The sequence below is a fragment of the Ambystoma mexicanum genome, chromosome 8 (assembly GCF_040938575.1).
Source record: "Ambystoma mexicanum isolate Mex_15411 chromosome 8, UKY_AmexF1_1, whole genome shotgun sequence".
In the NCBI taxonomy this organism is placed as follows: domain Eukaryota; kingdom Metazoa; phylum Chordata; class Amphibia; order Caudata; family Ambystomatidae; genus Ambystoma; species Ambystoma mexicanum.
In genome coordinates this window covers 109,570,608-109,593,473 of record NC_090929.1, presented here as the reverse complement: position 1 = coordinate 109,593,473, position 22,866 = coordinate 109,570,608, and the positions used below count along the sequence as shown (strand labels likewise).

Genomic DNA, 22,866 nt, shown 5'->3' with positions numbered 1-22,866 from the left:
ACTACAACTGAGGCTACAGGCGTTGTGCATCCTACTTATAACATCCGGTGACGTCGGCTCGACGGAGGCCCTCGAGGGACAGCCTATCGACGTCATCGACGCAGAGACCGAAAAAATTTCCAAAGCAGCACAGCTGTGGTGATTACTGTCATAGATGTGGAATACGTCGGAGGAACATCCCATCGAAAGAACGTTACCAGGTAAGAAAGTAACTTGTTCTTCTCTGATGTCTCTTTGCTGTATGTAAGGACATTTACAAGAGACCAATCATCCAAAAGAGTGGGGAGAACTCACTGCCATGGAACCAGCTGCAAGGAAAACAAGTAATGAGAATCAGGTGACGTAAGTTTTCATACCAATCCCTAAAACATTAAGGAAGTATACCTGGGTGACACGCTTCTGACTTGTTACAAGATATTCAGTTAATTTTCTTTCTACAAATGCAGAACATTTATAAGCAACTCTACCAGACAATTAGGGTTTGTTTATGAGGAGAGGAGCTAATCTTACCACTAGTTCACTGGGATCAGCTTCAAGGAGAAAAGCAACGATGGTGTAAAATAAAAGACAGGGAGGTTAGTTGGGGTACTTAACCCGAACGGCTCGAGGCGCGCACTAGGGAAGGGTTGGTTCACACCCTGGAAAGTGTCCCTCTGTGCACTCTACGATACATGGAAAATGCAGTTCCAGTACAGTTTATTGGTGAAAGGCGGCAAAAAGAGTCTGTGCCCCAAGTAGTAATATGGTTCAGAGATGGTGGTAGCAGGCTATATGGTGCTCCAGGTCATTAGGTTCAGGATTGATGCCAGTGGATACTCCCAGCAGGGATAGTTAAACACTTAGACTGCTGTTTTGCAGAGGAACTGTATGCAGATCAGGTATACGAACGTCTCTCATATACACATGTACTTTCTCTGACTCGCTGTAGTCAGTAGCAGGAACGTCCGAGTAGAGGGAGGAGTCCTGTTCATCGGCAGACTGTAGGATGTTCGCGTGGATAAACCGTCTGTTACTCGGCGGGCGGTTGTCCAAAACAAAGCAAGAAGGTTGAAGGAAGCCGTAAAACAGACCAGAGGTTCGATGCACAGACTGGCAGGACGAAGTACAAAACGGAAGGCACAAAGGAGTCGGTTAGACAGGCAAAAAGGAACTGGTACACGAGTAGACGGTCTGGTATTGAAACAGGAGGCTCGTAGCAATCTGAGACACGCAGTGGAATCTGGTACACAAGATCCGAATAATAAACAACTCGAAGACAGAACTTCGCAAAATCAGGTCAGCAACTTTAAACAGAAGCAGCGTTCGATAGTACACAGCTGCTTTTATCATGAACGGAGCCGACGTAACTAGGAAGTGAGTTAGTAACACATGATTGGTGGAGCTGATCACTTGACAGAGGCTCATGGGATCTGTAGTCCTTACTATCCCTTTCTCCATGGCAATCTCCATTGTGTGTAGAACAGCGCAGTAAAGCGATGCACACCTTGACTGAGGTAAATGGTCTTGTGTGCGTTGTGCAATACCCCAGTGCGCCTACCCAGACAAGCGGAAGGGCACCGTTGTGTAGGGAGAACGCAGCGAGGTATAACGGCGGAAAGGTAGGCAGATGGGGTTAGAGAACCTGATCGCGACCGAGCAGCAAAGGAACTCCCAAAAGGCATTCAGATTGAATCACGCCCAACAACAAGCAGTACCACAAGTGAATCAGAAGTGATACAACCTGTATCCCAAGAAATCACAGGATGGTACGAATGAAATGTATACAATTTTCGGAAATCTCAAAGCAAGATGATAATGAAGAAGCCGAAAAACCAACTAGCAGCTACTAAGCCGCGTTATAATGTCTCCAGAGCTTTCTTGCAGTATTTAACGGTTCCGGTGATGAAAGTACAACTCTCTACTAAACCAACTGAGAATAATAAGGAAAAGAGAGCTACTCATAGCGAGAAGAAAACACACTCAAATGAATATCGAAGATATAGAGCAAAGAGATTCTATTAAATCTGTCAACATAACTCCATTGAAGATTAGCGCGAAAATGAAGAGGCAGAAATGCCAAATCCTCTAGCCTTTGTAGAGGAAATCGCAATTAATGATCTAGAAACATTGATCTCAATTGCCCTCCGAACTAAAGACAGCACAGATGTGGACATACTAGCAGCCTCTAGAGACACTTTCCGGATGCTTGACCAGAAACTATTGAGAACCATAAACAAAAGCTCACCTGAGATGGAAAGACATAGCAGAGAAAGTGAAGAGTCTATACTTTTGCAACCAAATTTAGATTTGAGAAGATCACCGACTAACACTATAGTAATAGAACGTATTTTGAGATGTTCAGATGGGCTGATATTTTTTTTTGGGTACATTCTTCTTATTTGTTTACAGCAAACACAGGACGTGCATACCCATCTCCCCAAACATCCAAGCAGTTCATTGAAGCTCAGTGGATTGGTCTAAACAAGGAGCATAGCGCAGAATAGAACACAGCACAAAAGTGGGACGGGTCACAATTCAATACATACGTTCAGTTCATGTGGATGTACGGGAGGGACCTGGGAGGGCAGCTTGTCTTTTATTTAGGCCCATTGTAACGACCAGGAATGTTTTTTTTTTTCTTTTCCCCGCTCTTGTATGGTCTCCATCCCCACAAATACCCAGCAATGCGAACTTGGGTTCCAGCTGAACCAGTGTGTCCAGGACCACATTGATTTTGTGAATGCTTTTACGCCAGAATTCGTGTATGACCTTGCATTTCCACAGCATATGATAAAAGGTGCCTGGCACCCTATGGCATTTTAGACAGTCTGCATCTTCCACCATCCCCATTTGGCCATCGCAGCCATAGACCTGGTGGGGTATTTTATATTGTATGAGCCTAAGTTTGGCATCTATGCCCATTTTGCATGGGAACATTAGTGCCTCCACCACCTCCAAGGGGCCTACCAATCTCTTCCACCTCTCCCATAGACGGGTTAAGACCCGGGCCACAAATGCACCAAACTCCTCTCTCAATGTCTCGAACAGCTTCAGTTGTCCGTCCTGCAGGACCTCTGTTAAGGTCAGTATACCTCGGTCCTCCCAGCTAGGAAAACGACACATTGTCATGACCTCCGGGGATATATTCATTGTCCCAAATAGGTTGGCCCATCGTCTGTCACCTCTCCCACCCAATATGTCGGAGCACCTCGGTTCACACTGACTGTTTTTGTCGTATCATCCCTTGGAGGTCAGCCACAGCAGTATCTGTTCCGTATAGGACCCGGAGGGGTGTTTTCTCACCCATGCATCTGATCTCGTTCCCGATTGTTAGGCAGAATTACATGCAGTACCCTTTGGGAACACTACACACAATTAAGACTACAGGTGTAAGCACAATCTTACCTTTGGTACAAGCCTGCACTACACAGTTATGTGGTAGCAGTGGCTGAGCAGCCAGACTTATCTCAAGAAGGATGTGAGCAGTACAAGATGTTACACAATGGACTTGCAATCACAGTAGTTAAAGCAAACACTTACTCAAGGTTTCTTGGTAAAAGAATATACATTTATTTACACATTTAGTTAGAAAACATTTCGCTAGTAAGAAGCAGCTCAATATCACACTATAATACAGTACATAACCAATACGTTCCTGAACAAGTTATTCTCCCAAGAAGTGGGAGCAAAATGGCGCTAGTAACTTTCAAAAGGGGTAGAAAAACAAAGGGTATAAGAATCCAGACACAATTCCTTCAGAGGCAGGGCAAATAGTTTCAGTTCACTACAAGAGGCAATTTAATTCAATAGGCCTGGGCCAAAGTCAATGCTTCAGTGCCTTGGATGGGATAGCGCAGTTCTGGTAGTAAACGGATAAGTCTTTGCCAATGTTCTTAGAAGTAGTTTGCCAGAAAGTTGTATATCGGTATAGGAGGGAACAAGACTCCAAAGTTGGGAAAGTTTCACAAACTTTCACCGCGTTTTCAGAGTACCTCAGGGATGAAGAAATGCTGTAGCTGAGGCAGTTGTTCCTGACAGATCCTGCATATCTCGCTGTACCTGAGCTTCAGTCGTGGGGACAAGGACGACGTCAGGAGGTTCCTGCACTGCCCAGGGAAGAAGCCACAAGCTTGGCTAAATGTCGGTTTTAAGGTGGGAGTACCTTAAAGTCCACAAACTGGTATCCTTCCCACTGGCTATCCGGTTTTCAACAGCACTCTGAAGCAAATTCGACCAGTATGGAGACAGTGTCCAGGTGGCTTGCGAGTTGGTTGTTCCCACCAGCTCAAGGGAAGTAGTAGTCCTTGAAGGGGCTTTTCTGTCTAGGGAGTTTCAGGCGATTTGGACCTGCAGCAGGGTTTCACTGGGCAAACCAACGGTCCAGGAGTTGCAGCAGTAGTCTTCCTTCAGCTCGTCTTCGGTTCTTTCATACCAGTGGTTGACTCTGCCTTACAAGTCCCAGAGACATGCTTTTAAACAGTTTTCTCCCATTCATTCCAGCCTAGCTGCCACTCACCCAGTGGGGTGGCTGTCCTTGCCAGACAGCCAGCCAATCACGCCAGAGTGCATTCAGGTCTCCTAGGAGACTAAGCATAGGGAGTTTTGGGCACCTCGCTCACATCCTGTCCACCCCAGACACTTGGGCTCCAGAGGAGGGCTTCAGCACTGAAGCCCATCAAAGGGCATCGAGCAAAGGGACCAAACCTGGTTTGGCGCGCAGAGTTAAACACACGAAGGACCTTTCCTAAAAGAAACGTCAAAAAAAGATGACCGGAATCTGTTTTTTACAGAGGGGTCTTGGGCGCCATATTGAAAAACATGGCTGACCAGATTTTTAGCTACCGGTGTTCGCAGTCGGGAAAAATCATGGTAGTTTGTTCTAAAACCACTGCCACCAGCCATTTCAAGAGGAAAGGGTAATGTTACATGAGTGTTTAGACATGGGTGATACTAGCAAACCCTCCAGCACTCTATAGGAAGATAGTTTGTGCTGGGTCTATGAATTTAAAAAGACTAGCAAAATCAATTTAACTTTACATGCTCTGGGAGACAGTCTGTTCCAGAGAAGGTATTTAAACCTTGGGAAGTCTGAAGGACATCCCTGTGCCACAAGGTGCTGTGTGAAACACAAGAAAAAGATGTCTATAGAGGTGTCTAAACCTACATATCCAAAAAAACAAACAATTAAAACACATTGAAAATGAAAAGTCGCAAAATATAGCAAAAGAGCTGGAGGGCTCTAAGGTAGAGGGAATTTAGCACTTGGATGAGAATTCTCCCTAACACCAATATGTGAGAGCGTGATCTGTTTGGAGCCAGTTGTTCAGGATGGCCAGCTGTAATGCCCAGTTGTAAGCCCTGAGACAGGGTATGCCCTGACCCCCCCTCCCAGACGGAGCGCTGCAGCACAGTCAAGGTAAAGCAAGATTGCTTCCCGCCCCATTGGAGTTTCCGAAGTGTAGGGTCTATGGTGGAAAAAGTTGTGCGGGAAGCAGAAATAGGAGCGTACTGCAGGATGCAGAGAAATCTCGACCGGGAGATCATTTTGAAAAGGGCGGCCCTCCGCAGCAAGCCGAAGGGGAGGGATTGCCAGTGGGTGACATCTGTTTCGAGCCTATTCACCACAGGTTGGATATTAAGCTGGAGAAAATCATCAGGGTTGGGGGGTCACCCGGATGCTGAGGTAGACGAAACTCTGGATAGATACCAAGTAAGGACAGTGCCGTGGAGCGGGAAAAAGTCTTATGGTTAACTTTAAGCCCACAAAACTCCTGATATTCGGAGAGGATTCCGGTAATTTTCGGGGCACGAGACTCTAGGGTTACACATGTAAATGAGCAGGTCGTCCGCATGAGACCCAATCCTCCCCTCACCCAGGGCCACGTGAGGCCAGACCACCCGCGGGATGTCCGAAGCCGGATTGCGAGGGGCTCTATAGCCAATATGAATAGGAGGAGGGAAAATGGGCATCCCTGCTTTGTTCCCCTGCCTAGTGGGAAGGGTCTGGAGGAGATCCCGTTCTCCCGCACCACCGCTTCAGGGGCATTGTATGGTATCTTCACCCATGACATGAAGTTGTGCCCAAACCCCATACGGGCCATGATATTAGATGGGCTGATATAGAACCGCACCAATGTGGTAAAATTACTGCAGGTTATCCTTCACTTAATCATCTAACCTAAAATGACATCAAAGTCGTAAAATGTATTGAAGAAAAAAGACATGATTCAGTGATTGTGCACCCATTCCCTACCACAGTTCAAACAACAATACTCAACCAAAGTGAAGCTTGCTTGCTGCTAGGATTTGAGATAATCGATAACCTTGCAACAAGCAAAACTCTAAAGTCATCATCAAACGATAAGAGACCACCAAACTATGGTACAACAAATATTAAACGAGGACAGGAGAGAACAGCAATCCAATGAAGCTCTGTTGAGAGACCAGGAGGAATTGAAAACTGAGACGAAACTTTTAGTGAACTTTCATACCCAACAGATGAAGGCCGGGAGATCAGTTAAGTTTGCCGAGATTAATATAACATCAACAGATGTACAGAGTGCCTCTTGGCAGAACGACCAAGGGAGACCAGCAACACAGTCTAATTGGCAAACAGGAACAACCGAAGAACGCTCTTTAAAACTATGCAGTTGGAATACCTGTGGTTCCTCCCATTTGTTCATGGAAGGTAACAATTTACTGCATAGCTTTCACATTGTATGTTTACAAGAGACCTGGATCCAACTGTCACTGGCTTGTGATGGATATACCTCCTACTTAAGTCCAGCGCTTAAAGGAAAACCTGGAAGTCCATCTTCAGGACTTCCAATTCTGGTAAAAGCAGCAAGGAATCTGGAAGTACTGGAAATTATGAATCCAAACCGGTTGCTTTATCATTATTCAAATAGTGATCCGGAACATACAGCCGAATTAAGAATTCAATAATCAGCTAGTGCTGTATAACTTATATTGGAATCCAGCGGGAGTAAACGATACAACTTTTATTGAGTAGTCTTTCGACGATAGACTATCCACAGGCTCGATATAAACTACTATCATTTGTACTATGCAGAGATTTGAATAGCCACCTTTTTGATAAAACGGCACCGCTGACGGTTGAACAAAAATGACCAAAAAAGCCATTTTATGGTTAAGAGAAGTGCAAACACGTTCAATTTTCCTGTTGTATGCACAATTATGTGGAGATGCCCCCTGATGCCTAAATGGCTGTTAGGCAAGATTGTATGCAGTTCCCTGTGGGAGACTGCACCAGCCTTGTCCTCTTGGCAATAGTTAACCCAAGCTTTGGTACAAGTCTGTACTACACACGTTCGTAGAGTGACTGAGCAGCCAGACCTAGCTCAAGAGATGTCAGTGTGAGCTGTAGGGTTGCAACATATTTTCACAGTGACAAGTATCCAAATAAACGCTCACACTCAAGGTTTCTTGATTAAACAATTATTTATTAATATAACGGTCGGTTAGAACAAGCCTTCTTTAGAAGGGAGCAAATATGTAACCCTTAAATATACTTAAAAAATACACACTGTTTCAATAAATCAGTAGGTACCCTTTTGGGATGGCGCACACACTTCCTATACCCTAGGGTGACTTCAATAACTAAGACACTGTGGACATTGATATATCACTGGTACATTTAGAGCAATACTGAGTTTGGTGTCAAAAGGGAGAGGTTGGGGAAGAAACAATGGTTAACAAGCTTTGCAAACAGGTAAGCATATTTGAACCCCCAATTCAATGTAGATTATCCTTTTCCCAGTGAAACAAGTCAAGAATTAGACTTCTAACCTCTGACTGTGTTTTGATCTGTCTCTCCAAAAAGCCAATCGGGGAGCCAGGACAGCCAATGTTACATGAAAAATGATGCGAACAAACCCAAAGATCGCAGCACATCCGTATAATGCGGACTTGGTAGAACAAAGAAAATAATATCGAAGAGACATCAAATTATTATGAAAAACCACCACAAAAGACTGATCCAGTTTGATTAAGAAAACAGCTATAATAATTGGATACTTTCAAAGAACGACTGCATGCAGATGTAGAGAAGATCATTAAAACCCTGAATAATCGAAATACACATGATCTATGGGCGTTACTAAATGGGAATCCAAAAACATTGTCTGCCTTAATCGCATTGATCCCAGAAACAGAATGCGCTGGCCACTTCTCTGCATTATATGAAAAGAATGCTAGGGATCTAGAACTCCACTTTAACAATGACTCCAGTTGGTGGTCATTAACTTGGGATAGAGATGACATCCTGATAAAAATAATCTAAACGCGTCACAAGCGCCTAGACCCGACTGTCTTTCGAACAGTGTTTTGAAATCCTATCCTGAGGCTTGGGCTGACTTCTGTGTAACATTACTCAGCTTAATTATGAAAACAAGGCAGATTATATTGTTCTGGAAAAATGCAATCCTGATCCCGATTTAGAATCGGGGAGATGGAGCGCTACCTATCATTTATCGCCTTATCTCATTACTAGAGTCTTTGGGTAAGCTATTAGTGCTTCTACTACTACGTCACTTGCTGAAATTGGAGAAAATGAATGGTAGAATCGATGCACGACAGACTGGATTTGTAAAAGGAGTAGGCACCAACGTCAACCTATTCCTACTTGCCATACTCAAACTAGAGGCCTTGAAAGCCAAAACCGAGATCTATGCAGTATTCATAGATCTCAAACAGGCTTGATAGTTTTGATCGTCAAAATCTATGGTGCAAGCTACGAGCCTGGAATTGTCCTTTTAGTTCTGCTTGCGGCTACCCAAGTGCTATATACTGAAACATCAATTCACGTCAGATTATCTAATCACGGTGCACTATCCAAAAAAAATCAAGATATGGAATGGTTTTAAACAGGCCTGGCCACTAGCGGCAATTCTCTTTAATCTTTACATCTCGGATCTGAATACCTCCCAAACAAAACGAACCCTCCGAGATTAAATGGTAATCCGATTGCATGGATGCTTTGTGGATGACCTTGTACTCTTAGACAAAACCTTTATTGGCCTACAATGGAGTCTAATTGCCTTATTATATTTCAAAGAAAATGGTCTCTCAATCAACTCGTCCAAAACTCAAACTTTATTATTTTGGGATCAGCGACTGCAAAAGAAAGACCTTTGCCCTGTTCCTCGATGAAGCAAAGTTGTTTCAGGTAGAATCCATAAAATACCTAGGGGCGTGCATCTACTCTTCGTTAGACGAACTTGAATGGAGAGAGGCACTTTGCACAAAGACCAAGTCCATAGCACGCCAGGCATTGAATTTACATAGAAAGTTTGGGAAATTCTCCATAAGACCAGTTTTACTATTCTACCGACCAAGTAATACTGATTCTTGCATATGGAGCAGAGGCATCTTTAAACCTCTCTTGGAAGGTATGGGATTACTGCAAAGCCTTGTTTTGGACGAAAGTTCTTTTGTTACCGAACGCATTTCCAGTGGCAAGAATAGGATTTAAACTTGCAATCCAATCAATACATTCCATCATAGTTTGGAAAACACTAGATCTCTAGAGGAAGATATTATCTAACAATATGGTTCTGCCTTTGGAACTCTTGAGAGGAAAATCCCTGATGCAACAAAAGGGAATGCTGGATCTCTCGAAGAGCCAATGCGTAAAATGACTGTAATCATTACTCTACAGAGGAAACAGTAGTTACAAATTACTTAATCATCCAAATTAAATACGGTGGAATGACTGGATACAGACTCAACAGCATAAAGCAAAGTATAAACTATCAGTAAACTGTAAAGCTGATGTACGATCATTGAATCAACTCACCTCATCTATACAGACTTCTCTGCCCAAAGGCGAGAGATCTGTTTTTAAAAGGAAGGCTGTTTCTTTGTCCACGACCTCCTGCCGTTTAATATTCATCCCCTTCACCGACGACTACTTAACTAACGCTGAAGACTGCAGAAGACAACTCCAGACTTCGACGGCTGGTGCTCCGGTCGACGCTGTCGAACGTGACCTAGACCCTACGGCCAGACCTACACAGTATGGAGAGTGAGGCCCAGGGCTCTGTTTCTTTTCAGGAATGCATTTCCTTCTCCCCTCTATTTTCCCTTCTGGTTTTACTGTCGCTATGGACAGGACACCTTTTTAAATTCTTCTCTTTTGCAAAGGCAATTATCCCTGGAAAGACACACAAGAGGTGTAATAAGTGTCTTCCTCGAGATCACCACGAGGAGTCCTATCGGTCTTGCAAGCTTTTACGCCCTAATACTGTAAAAGAATGGCGAGTAAAACAGTGGGCGGCCTACATAATGCAGCAGGCCAACGGTAGCTCTCCCGCCGCTCCAGGCGCCTCGAGTGACAGTGGAAGTGAGCGACAGCCGTGGCTCCGACACGGAGGCCATTGACCTATCGTCGGAGCAATCGCGCTCCAAGACGTCCATCCCCGGCAGGCAGGCCCCCAGTTCTGCTATGGGGAGTGTACATTCCGGCGACAGGGACGCACACACTATACACAAAAGAAAGCACACAACCTCCCGGGCCTCCTCGATGGACTCATCGGGATGGCCAAAGGCACAACTGGTACGCCGCTATCTCAGACGGAACCCACCGATGCACAGGGTCGGCCGCCCTGCCCACAGCCGCCTAGGCGGCATGCGTCTAAGCTCTCAAGTGACAAGGGCATCAACACCAAAGTTCATAAGAGCGCAGAGACGCCTCTTAGGAGTGCACCGGCGCGTAAGGTTTCAGCAATGTCGAAGACTGTGACGAAGCTGGTAGGGCCACCAGAATCCCTTCCGGACACACACAGGAGATCTGCGAGACTCTCGCAAACATAGGCCTAAAGACAAGTCGAAGGACACGTCCAGACATCGAAGGTCAGGAATAATCTTCTGAAGGTTCACAGCACCTGGCTAAGACTGTCAGACAAATCTTGATGCCCGAAGAACACAGGTCCCCAAGAAGAGCCCTCCCCCCCCCATCCAGACCCCTCTGGGTCATCCTTATGGACCAGGGACAGGTTTGAGGGGTACATGAATAAACATTCTAAATTTGTGGACTTTTCTGAAAAGTTTCACCCCTAAAAGGCCTAGAGAGGAAGACCTCTATCCTAATATGTCTAAATTTCAAAGGACCTGCAGCCACACTCCTCATGAAGAGGTGTTTGATCTGACGGAACCAGAGGCGATCCCTCAGGACCCTTATAAGCAGGGAGATGATCCTTTTGAGGAGCCTATAGACCAGACCCCAGATTGGGGCGATGAGCAGCCAGTGTGCGAAGCCTCATGGCTGTCGCAGTCCACTACCCCGGATCCAGACATATTGTGTATAGATCCTCCTGCTTCTCCTTTTTATAAGTCAGGCATCTCCCATAGATGACCAGATGGCATTCAGTGCTATCCTGAAAAAAGCGGCAGAACACTTTCAGATTGCCACACAAGACGCGTTGCAAGACACCGACTTCGTGGAGGATATTTTGAAAGAGAAACCACCTTCAAGCCAGGCGATACCTCTGTTAAACTCCATCAAATGGCTTATTGCCCCTAATTTGCTTTTTTCCATTGCAAAAAAGGGCAGTGAACCCACAGGTCAAGAAGCTTTTTCGCCCCTAGCCTGCAGACTCACTACACCCGGGGACATGTCACTCCAGATTCCCTAGTGGTAACGACTAGGAAGAGAGCAGGGGTACCCTTGTTAATGGCCGGGGCATCAACGGACAAGGACTGCAAGAAGTTGTATGCCCTGGGGAAGCGCGTTAAAACAGCAGCAGCCTACTCCACCAGGATAGCTAACAATACCACATTGTCGGCTAGCTAAGCAATGCCCAGTGGAATCTACTCCAGGAAGTCCCAGAGCCAACATGGTCACACCTGCTGGCGGTTGTGTCGGAGTGGAGGCAGGTGAATCAAAACATTCTTAAAAACACCCTGGCTGCTCCAGAGACAACAGGAAGAACGCTGGCCCAAGGTACCTTGTTGAAAAGGCACGCATGGTTGAAGAATTCGGGGTTCGAACCGGAAACACAGGCATCCCTCAATAACAAGTCGGTAGAAGAATCTAACCTGTTTGGAAAGGCGGTGGATGAGGCATTAGAGACTGCAAAAAAGGGGGTATTTTGGGGGAGAGTTGTGTGGGGGAGGTGCACAGGAATACCAATTTATGAGTCTAAGCTGCGTGGATTGCGACAGTCGAACATTTGACGTGTAAAATTTTCCATAAACACATCATCAGAAAGTATCACAAGATTGGGAGTGAACATAGAGGCACCCTCTAGATGTGATGGTCATAAGATCCAACCACCTCTTAGCTACATTTCGAGGAAATGTTAAAAACAATGTCGTAACCAATTCAGGATTAATCACTTGGATAGTGTGGTGCAGGGTTTGAAAATGCAGGTTGCAAGCTACTAGTGGGGGCAATACTCACATGCCCCTGACATGAACTGCCGATCCCCAGATGAACACAATTTCTTAACCACTGATAATGAATTAACACTAGAGGGCAAATGTGGTGGTCTGGCTTTGTGCGTCAAGTCATTTTCTCTACTACCAGAAAAAATGCTGTCAATTCAGTTTAAAAATCACACAAAATGCAGGTTTTAATTTTTGTTCTTGTTTCTGGCTTTGGGAAGGAGCGGTGTAGTGTTTTTTTGCTGATAGTTTCCCCCCTGCCCTAACTGATTAAGTAGTCTATGCGATTTCGAAATCATATCAATAGTTCCACCTCTGCTCTGCATAATACTTCTCGTTAGTTCAATGCAAGGGATCAAAATCTGCATTGTGTGACGGCTCCAAACAAACTCGCTACCCTTTTTTTTTTTTTTTTTTTTTTTTTTTTATAAATGGGGACACGTTTTAATAGTTTATGCACAACTAGTAAATCTATGATGGAAGCTACTTTCCTGCAACAAGTTTTTCAGTTTAATATTATAGATTACATACCACCAACCCAATGTCCCGCTTCTTGGATAAGTATTGATCAGTCCCCAACGTTACCACTACAGGGGATTGTGGACCCCCAATTGTACCTTTTTGGAAGGGTAGGGGGAGGAGTTGGGGTTGTATCGGGGGGGGGGGTACGAGAGCCATGGGGGCCCCCATTATAAAATAAATAGAAGTAATTGCATTAAAGTGAATTAATTTCAATGTAACAAAGTAGAACCTCCTTTTTCTCGTTGCTTTCCAATAGTAAAGGTGTAACATGTTGTGATATGATTGTATACCATTTTCTATTTAAAGTGAGGGTGGTGTCTCTTTTAGGCAAATGAATGTTTTATTTAGCTCAAAGCACCTTATTATCGTCAAATAACCATTTCTTTTTATTATAGCGATTATTTACTTGGTCTCTTGTATAAGTGATGTGTATCCCCATACAGTGTTTGGCACTCCCAAGGCTAAAGCTTATTACTCATTCATGTCTGCCAGTGAACTTAGTCTGACTTTTGTTTAAACCCTGCAGGTCCACTAAAGGTTTGTCTCTTTAAACCCCACAACAGTGTAGGTTTTTCTTGCCAACACTGGACTAGAATGCCTTTTCTGGAGTGGCTGCATTTTGTTCTGCTGTTAAAAATGCCCATTTTGTTTTCCTTATGGTTCTTTTTAGTCTCATTGCTTAATTTCAGAGTCTTCCTTACGCATTCATTTTTAGCGACAACGCAAGATAACCTTGATGACAAACTGCGCAAGTTTGAAATCCGAGATATGATGGGTCTTACGGATGACCGAGATATATCTGAAACAGTCAGTGAAACCTGGAGTACTGATGTGCTGGGCAGCGACTTTGATCCTAACATTGATGAAGACAGGTTGCAAGAAATGGCAGGTACCTTGAACAGATTTTTTCCAAACTTAGCTTGATTCAGAAGCAGCAGTTCCTTTTGTTATGTGTAGCTCTAGAGCTGAAACATCCTGCAGTAGCAACAATGCACTATCTCCGCATATGGCTTCCAAATAGGGGAGGGGGCTTGAAGGGTTTCCTGAACATCCCCAAATTAGGTTGCTGCCTGAGTTCATCCAGTGCATTGCCGGCAATCTTTTCTTGGTAAAGGAAAGCACAGAGGATTTTGAGAAGGTGGGGGGGTTCTGTATAACTGTCAGGTGTTATATTTCAAGTTGACTTTGAATCTTATCTTCGTGTAATTGCACCACTTTGTCATAGACTGACTTATGAATTATCTACAAAAGAATGATGGTTGCAGGAGTTTAGACTGAGAGTATGTTGCAATCTTGTTTTCAATCTTTTGCAATCTGCTGATAATTTTTTCAATATGTCTGAGAAGCATTCATGAATGCCAACCGTATACATTCCTTTTGGTAGACACTAGTCCAGTCCTGATTTTAACTTTGTGTCCTAGGATTTGTAGCTCTGGTTCTCCAGCATGGGGTCTGGCATGGATTCACATGCTCATGAATATTCCCCGTCTGGCTGGGAATCCTCGGTAAAGAAAAAATCAGTTTAATTTCTGAACTGTCTTTCTCCTAATAACCAATCACTGAGCTCTGGCAGCCATCTTCAGATTTTTACTGCACGTTCAAGTGTTGGGAGTCCTCGTGTTTAGCTCTCAAGCTTTTACTGCGTTTATCGTTGTTTGGAAGATTATTACTCTATTTTTCGGTCAATCGAGCTTTGTGCTGCATCGATCAACCCATCCGATTAACGGGGACCCGTTGTTGGATTTCTTCAGCGTCCTTCAAGGGCGAATTCCATTCAGTTTCTTCATGGAGGCTTGCAGAGGATTCTCAGGCCTAAGCTGCGTGGACCATGACGGGGAGGAGGATTCAGCTCCCCTGTTCAGGATCTGCTCCAGCTGCGGCTCACAGAATGTTTTCTCGGACGACAAGCATTCCGAATGTCTTTAATGCCTGTATCCAGCGCACAAGGAGGAGGATTGTACTTTTTGCCAGGCGATGTCCTTGTGCACAATGAAGGATCTGCACAGGTGACTGAATGAGTGGCTGCAGGCCAAGGCCCCTGCTCTGGGTTGGTCCCAGCAGCATGCCTCTCCAGCTCCAAGAAGGCTGACTGGGCTTCCAAGACCTTTTTGAGGTCGTCCCTCCCATGGGGGTCCAACAGAAGGCCTTAGCCGCAAGTCCACTGTCACCGGGAGCGCCGTTGCGGCGGGCTCCCTGGCGGCCATGGCGCGTTATGTCTCCAAGCCTCCGGCACCAGTCAACGCTCAAGATTTTCGGCCAAGATGAAGTCTCATCATCCGGGCAAACTCAAGGAGAGGCCCAAGTCCACACTACCAGAGAAGACCAAGGGGATTGGGGTTTGGACCATCCCCCTAAGGAGAAGGCCAAGCAGGACAAGGTTCAGGTCCTGACTGTGAAGGCCCAGGTCCACCCGGCGAAGGCCCAACCTTCCATTGAGGGGGTGGCGGCGTCTCTGGCCAAGGCGGCTTCGTAGGGCGAGGCCCCGAAGGCGAGGGTGTCCATTCCTCCCAGGAGGGAGATGGCATTCCGGCCCATAGAGAAGATCCCGGAGAAGATGTCCGTCCGTCCTCTCCCCGAGACCTTCACCGCTGGAGATGATGAAAGGTGCGGTGGCACTCCAAGGTACGGATAGCTCCTCTGAGGAGCTCACTGGCCTGCAACCCATCCAGGAGGAGGGGAACATAGGGGACAGGCCCTACGACGAGCGCTCTGACGAGGGCGGCGACGGCGAGTACACAGTCGAGGAGGAGCAGCAAGGCGACGACAGCCTGGGCACACAGCCGGTGCCCCGGCTACCGATTCCGCAACCACCTCAGCTGCCAACCCTGCCTCAACTCCCTCCCAGAGACCTTTCAGTGGCCATTCTCTCAGCTCTGCATACGCTGACCTGAGATACGGACATGTTGCCCATCGCGCCGGCGGACCCACCCCCGGGTAATGGGGGAGCCTCCAACCAAGAAGGGAAGAGTTCAGCCTCCACCTCCTTGCCCCCCTTTGCCCTCTTCGGCACCCCCCCCCCCCCGAGGGATGAGACGCCGGACACGGACAACGGCGAATTGGACCTCCTGTCTCCTTATCTTCACCGCCGGACGAGATTGGCTCGTTCCATTCGATGATCCCCGGAGCTTCGGAAATTTTTCACCTTACCCCAGAGGAGAAAGAGGAGGGCTTCTTTTATCAATGCTGTGAGGCTAAGAGGAAGCCCATCCTCTCGTTCCTACTCCTGGATGACATCTGGGACGTGGTTCTGTCCATCATGAAGAACCCTTCTACGGCCCTGGTGAAAAGGGATCGCCTTGAGAAGAAGTACAGTGTGGCAGACTCTGCGCCCAAGAGCTTGCAGGCCCAACTGTCGCCGGACTCGGTGGTGTCAGCGGCGGCCAAGAAGTCCTCGGGCGGCTCTTCTTTGGCTGCAGCCACCCCTCCGGACCGCGGGGAAAAGTAGTTAGATGCCATGGGACGGCGGGTCATCTATTCTGCGGCAATTGCCATTGAGGCTGCCAACGCCCTCGCCATCGTAGCTTGCTACGACTGGGAGCTGTGGTGCAAGATCGCACCCCTTGTGTACTTCCTCCCCGACGACAAGCGGTCAGAGGCACTGGAAATTCTGCAGGAAGGCGAGGTGGCGTCAGACCAGGCCATCACGGTGGCCATAACATCGCTGACGCGCGGTTCCGCCAAATGGGCAACAGCATTTGTCTTCGTCGTGGCTGGCTCAAAGCCACCAGCTTTCGTCAGGAAGTTCAGTCGAAGGTGTTGGACATGCACTTCAACTGAGACGATCTGTTCGGCAAAGGCCGTGGATAAGTCTTTGCAAGCCATGAAGACTGACACAGAGACAGCTTGGGCTTTGGGTACTCTTCAACAACGGAGGCTGTCCTTTTGGCCCTCAGGCAGCAAGTCCCAAGGCTCATCCAAGGATTTCGGAGGGGGCTCCTCTTCTTAACGCCAGCCCTCCCAATCTTCGCCCCAGAAAACCAACAGGGGGCGTTCCAAGGCCTTCGTCGCCAGGGTCCCAAGAGCGGCCCTTCGACGTCCAAGCAAGATTGAACCGGCTGTGGCGTCCGGCCCCCCCACCGTGCATCTCGGTGGGAGGCTGGCTGGCGAACTTCGGCATTTGGGAGACCATCTCCACTGACCATTGGGTGCTGGGTGCTCTGGCCCACGGACACACCCTGGAGTTTCATTGGAAATGTCCCTGTATACCACTGGTGGCCCATCAGGAGAACCACGTCCCGCAGCTGCTGCTGTAGGTGCGGACCATGCTAAGGAAAGGTGCCATGGAGCTCGTCCCAAGGAGGCTCCGGGGCTCCAAAGTGAACTCAAGGTACTTTCTCATAAAATAGAAGACCGGCGGCTGGAAGGCCATCTTGGACCTCTGTCGTTTAAACAAATACAATCCCAAAAGTTCTGGATGATCACGCTTCAGCACGTGCTCAGTCAACTAGAAGAGGGGGACTTCCTGTTATCACTGAACTTGGATAATGTGTACTTTCACATCCCCATTCGCAAGAGGCACCGCAAAATTCTACGCTTCATGGTTCAAGGGAAGCACTACCAATTCAAGGCCCTTCACTTTGCATAGAAGTCTGTGCCAAAGGTTTTCACCAAGTGCCTGGCGCCAGTAGCGGCCCACCTGCAGCTGAAGGGGATCCACATCTACCCTTAACTGGACTGGCTCATCCGGGCCAGCTCAAAGGACATCACGCTCGATGCCTGGCTCCTGCAGCATTAGAATTCAGAGGTTACGACCATCCAGCGGACTGCAAGGAGGTGCTTGCCAAAGCCAGGGCATCGTCCCTCTTAAATGCTGTGGACATAAATGGGAGTAGTTTGGTGCCATGCAAAGATCGACCCTCTACGCGTCATGGCTGCGCAGGTGCTGCCGTATCTACCATGGTTTGCCAAAGCAGGATTGGCCCATGCCTCCATCGTTCATCTGGCGGCTATCTCCCGCTACACAGGAGCTCCGGGACGGTCGTCATTATGATCACACAGTCTGGTTAAGGAGTTTGTCAAGGGACTATTCTGTTCGTTCCTGGCGGTGAAGGCTCCAGCCCCGGTGCGGGAGCTCAATGTGGTGCTAACTAGGCTCATGGGCCCTCCATTCGAATCTATGCAGACAGTTCCACTGAAGTTTTTGTCATGCAAGACGGGGTTCCTCGTGGCCATCACCTCTGCACGACGTGTGGGAGAGATTCAGGCCCTGTCCTGTAAGCCACCTTACTTGACTTTTCATGACACCAGGGTGGTGCTGCGGGCGCAGCCCTCATTCATGCCCAAGGTGCCGTCAGACTTTCATCTAAACGAGACCCTAGGTATTACCTGTATTTTTTCTGATGCCTTTGTCGCTGACTAAAAGGACTGCACTCGCTGGATGTGGCTAGAGAGCTTAAGTTCTACGTGGACCGCACTAGATTTCCGGAAGACCTCGCAACTTTGTGTGAACTTTGGCCCTGTGAACCATGGGAAGGCCCTCCCCAAGGCTTCTTTTTCCTGGTGGCTCTCCGGCTGCATCACCCATTGTTACCGTTTGGTAAACCGACGGTTGCCTTGCTGTCCGAGAGCCCATTCGACCAGAGCGATCGCTGCAAATACGGCTTTGCAGTTTGGTGCACTCCTGCTGGACATCTGCAGGGCCGCGATGTGGATGTCAACGCACACCTTCACGAGAGTCCAGAGTCGGCCAAGCAGTGCTGCGCAACTTGTTCGCTTGAAGGTGAGCCTGATGAGGTCAGAGATGCTTATTTTGAGTCTTTGCCACCTCCCGTGGTTGTGCATGTGTGTACTGCTATGTATTCTTTATTCATGAGCATGTGAATCCATGCCAGACAAGGAACGAATGACTTACCTGTAACTGTTGTTCTCCAGCATGGGTCTTGCATGGATTCACATGCGAACCCTCCCGCCTACCCCTCTGTGGTTCTTCTCTTGGTGCTACTGCTACTTTACGTGCTACCAAATCTGAAGATGGCTGCCAGAGGAGGGGCTTGGGTGGATGGTAGTCATTGGCTGGGGGCAGTATGTTATTAGGGGAAAGACAGTTCAGAAATTAAACAAACTGATTTTTTTCTTTACCGAGGATTCCCAGCCTGATGATGGGGAATATTCATGAGCATGTAAATCCATGCCAGACCCATGCTGGAGAACAGTTACAGGTAAGTAACTTGTTCCATGTCTGCATTTTAAATCGAGGGCTACACGTTCCTGAATGCAGAGATAAATCCAGGTCAGGATTATCTCCCGGAATGAATGCGTAATGTATGTTTTGCTACAGCTAAGGTGGATGATAGGGTTGCTAAATCAAATTCACGAACAAATTGCTATATATTTCCTCCAAGCTTGGTGTTGGTAGTCCGACTTTGGTTTAAGATGTTTGTTTCAAGCACTTAGCCTCTCAAAGCACAATCTCTTCAGAGACCTTTTAAGCTGCTTGTTGGACTAAGGTGACTTTAAAAAAATAACATGGTAGTATTTAGTTCAGTGATGGTTGTTCAATGGCAGTGGTAGCAGCCGAACAGTGAACTCTTGTTGGCAAAGATTTTCCTTTTGCTGCTGTAAACCCACAGATTCACATTTATTTTACTTATTTATTGGTCACTTGTTAGGAGCTTATACAAGCAAAACTGTTTCAAAGCACCCACAAGGCAAGAGGGTTGGGACAGGGGAAGGTAGACAATGAATTAAAACAGTGATAAATAATTGAATTAATAGTACAACAATCATGACAATAAAATGGTGGGGAGATAAACCTACTGTGCCTTGTGAGTGTTCAGAACGTGCAAGTGCAGAAGGGAGGAGGGGTTAAGGGATAAGTGCTGTGGTGCTAATGAAGTGCTCAGGGTGAAGTGCTAAGAAGGGAAATCGTAAGTGCAACCTCCTGTGGGGAGGGTGAGCCTAAGCAAGTGCAGTAAATGACAGCAGCTGGGATGAGAGGGGTAGGGGGCCAGGGCCACCAGCATACATAAGTCCCTTCACATAAATCACACTACTGTATGATTTGCAGTGAAGAGAGGAGGAGGAGAAGGAAGAGGTAAACAGATGGGTCTTGAGGCTTTTTCTGAATTTGAGGAGGTCCTGCTCAAGAAGCAGAGTGGGAGGGAGGTTATTCCACAGAAGGAGCCCGCTGAGGAAAGGGATTGTCCACCAGCTCTCTGCTTAGCAAACCTCTTCACACGCAGGGAGTTGGTGCCAGAGGAATGCCGAAGTCTAGGAGGAGAGTATTTGGTCAGAAAGCTTTGAATATAGTGGCCCCAGCCCCAGAAAGCCTCGTCGATGATAGGATTTGAATGTAATCCGTGCTGAGACCGGAGGTCAGGTGAAGGCTTCGTAGGGCAGGAGAGATGCGGTCCCTGGGCTTGAGGCCATGGATAAGTCTTGCTGCCCTGTTCTGAGTTAGCTGGAGGGGTTGCAGGGTGGACGAAGGAAGATTGAGGAGACTGAGGAGAGAACCAGAGCACAGGTAACATTGAGTCTTTGGGGGAAGGTGATGAAGTGTAGAGGTCCTATGTGACAACCTTTCTTTTTACTTTATTTTTTACTGCTGATGCAGTTTTTTGGAGGATACAGTACTTCTCTTGCTTTACTCATGTTTACGGTGAAGCTAATCAGCCAGCCTGAGGCCGTTACTAAAGAAGGCTGTCTCCTTTAATATTATATTATAGTATTTTGAGACTGCACAATTCATGTTAGTGAAGTGTGGTTATGATACTTTTATCCTTGTAGCTTTTTCTTTTGTAACTTGTGCTTACAAATTCAATCTGTCCCGGATAGGCTGGTGCCAGCAGATATTTTTCTACTGTGTTTCTGACTTTCACTTGTGCCCTTTTTCATTTTACCCCTTAATGCCATAAAGAGTACTATATACTCTAAAATAACAGGGGCGTGAGATTTTCACCTGTCCTTAGGCCTTGTTCCTGCCCTTGCAGGTCCAGAATTGCCATATATGGACGTCCACTTCCCATGGAAAGCTTCTGTGTGGGGGGTGTCTCTTTAGCTCCGGATGTGGTGGCTGGGATTTTCTGGTCCCGGTCCACATCTGTGCACCTGAGGGTATGTTGCTGGGCAGATTGTGTGGCCATTAGATTTACCTACTTATATATCCACTGCCAGATTGATTGGTGCATATCTTTACCATTGGTGAACCTGATAGTGACTCCATTGTTGGAGTCTAGACCCCTTTGACGAAGTGCAGCCCGCTGAAAACCAGAGGTCATAATTTGCAGTTGACCAGCATTGCCTGCAGCCGAGCACCAGTGTAGCCCTGCTCCTCTGTCCTGATCTCAAGAAGGCATTCGCTGCGCCAAACCCCTGGACTGGTGGGAACAACCAGTCTCCACCCCTGCTCAAGGATCAGGTGTCCCTGGACCAACCAGGTGGACTGAGGAGCGCTCTGACCCCATTGCTGTAGCAGTCGTAGTTCTGAGTGCATCTCTGGATCTTCCAGAATATTAAGCTTGTATTACATTCCTCCATTTTCAGCTTTCTGGTCTCGACAGAAGGCGTGCAGGACCTGCTCCTTTGTTCACCAACCAAAGTTTGATTGCCTGTTGCTGCCAGACCATGGCGATTCCCGTTGAAGCCAGTCATCTTCGCTCCCTGGAGGCCTCCTGAGATCACCTGCTCCACAGAATCTTCCTTTCGTGTCAAAGGTGTTCTTCCTTTGTTTTTCTTTCACCCCTCTTCCTTTCCTCTTGGTCTGGTGGCTGCTGACCTCTGCTATGGAGAGGACTCCCTTTAAATTCTCCCCGTCCTGTAACAGTAAATTTCCCCAGAGAGACACCCATCATAAATGTAACTTGTGTCATCCTCGCAACGACTGTCAGGGCAGGCAGTTGTAGGTGGTGTGGCAGGTGGAGGTGGCCTGTGGTGATTAGGTGGTTGTTTGGCATCAGTTCATAAGGTTAAGCATTCCAGGCTTCCCAAGCTAAAATGGTGGAATACCAGGCTTATCTGATTGGTTGGGAGAACAATAGCCTGTGGTACTTGGCTTGAACACAGGGTTCTTTAGCTTTCATCCAGAGAGATTTTGTGACGGGTTGTGTAATTTATAGTTCCTTAACTTGGGCCCAATCCAGAGCCCAGAATTCCCCCAAACTAAGACGACATCTGCAGCAGTGTGGTTCGATACCTTATAAGACCACAGATGGGAGCATTTCGATTTGAGTCAATGTTTAGAAAACATCAAAACTGAATGTAGCAATTCATGCTGAAGTTCCAAGAAGGAAAGAACAATATGTAACACTAGAGAAAACCTGCTGAGACTGTCATTAGCAGAACAGCACAAGTGTTTTTCTTCCTAGTCAAATGTAAATAAGTTAATGTTAAACCTTTTACATATTCAAGTGTTTGAACAAGAGCGTTGTGTGCAAGTCATTCTCTGCTGGTTCTTAGTGTGTGCAGCGCGTGTTATTGCAGCTGTTTACTGAGACGCGGCAGCTATCGCTAAGGAAGACGCCAACGTTAAGTTATTTAAACGTGCAGCGCAAGAAAAGTAAATATAATTGAGTGGCGTGGTGGTGAATGCTATTGAGGGAAGTCAGCGTCGTGTTTCGTGTACGTGCGAGTGAAGTTGATTGCACTGCAATCTTAGTTGCGTGTCCTTTTGTATATTTCAGAGGCACAGTGAGGTTTTAAGGAAAGGAGAACCGGCAAAGTGCGTTTCATGAGGCGCGGAATAATATTATAGTGAGCGGTACCTGAAAGGACGCAACAGCGTGTTTAAACATCTTAGCGAGTTCGATCCCGCGCAAGTGCTCACTTGTCATTTTCTTGCTTGTAAGCATTCAAGGAAATAGAAAGAGGACAACGCTTTTCATAAAGGAAACTCAAAGTGAAACCTCATATGCTTGCCGTTTTCAACTAAAGTGCAAAGAACAATTTAAAGTGAACCACATTTTCAATTTACAGTTGCAAGTTTATGAAAATACATTATTTTCAGTGTACAGTTGCAGTTAATAA

At 46.8% G+C, this 22,866-nt stretch overlaps 1 protein-coding gene across 19 annotated transcripts in view; it reads left to right on the top strand.

Moving 5' to 3' along the window:
- Window positions 1-22,866, top strand: part of GAPVD1 (GTPase activating protein and VPS9 domains 1) — a 1,092,811-nt gene that overhangs the window by 553,671 nt on the left and 516,274 nt on the right. For all 19 annotated transcript variants that reach the window (XM_069609416.1, XM_069609426.1, XM_069609418.1 and 16 more), the window contains one exon: window positions 13,622-13,795. In XM_069609416.1, the coding sequence (XP_069465517.1) occupies window positions 13,622-13,795 (174 nt within the window). The remainder of the gene's footprint in view (window positions 1-13,621; window positions 13,796-22,866) is intronic.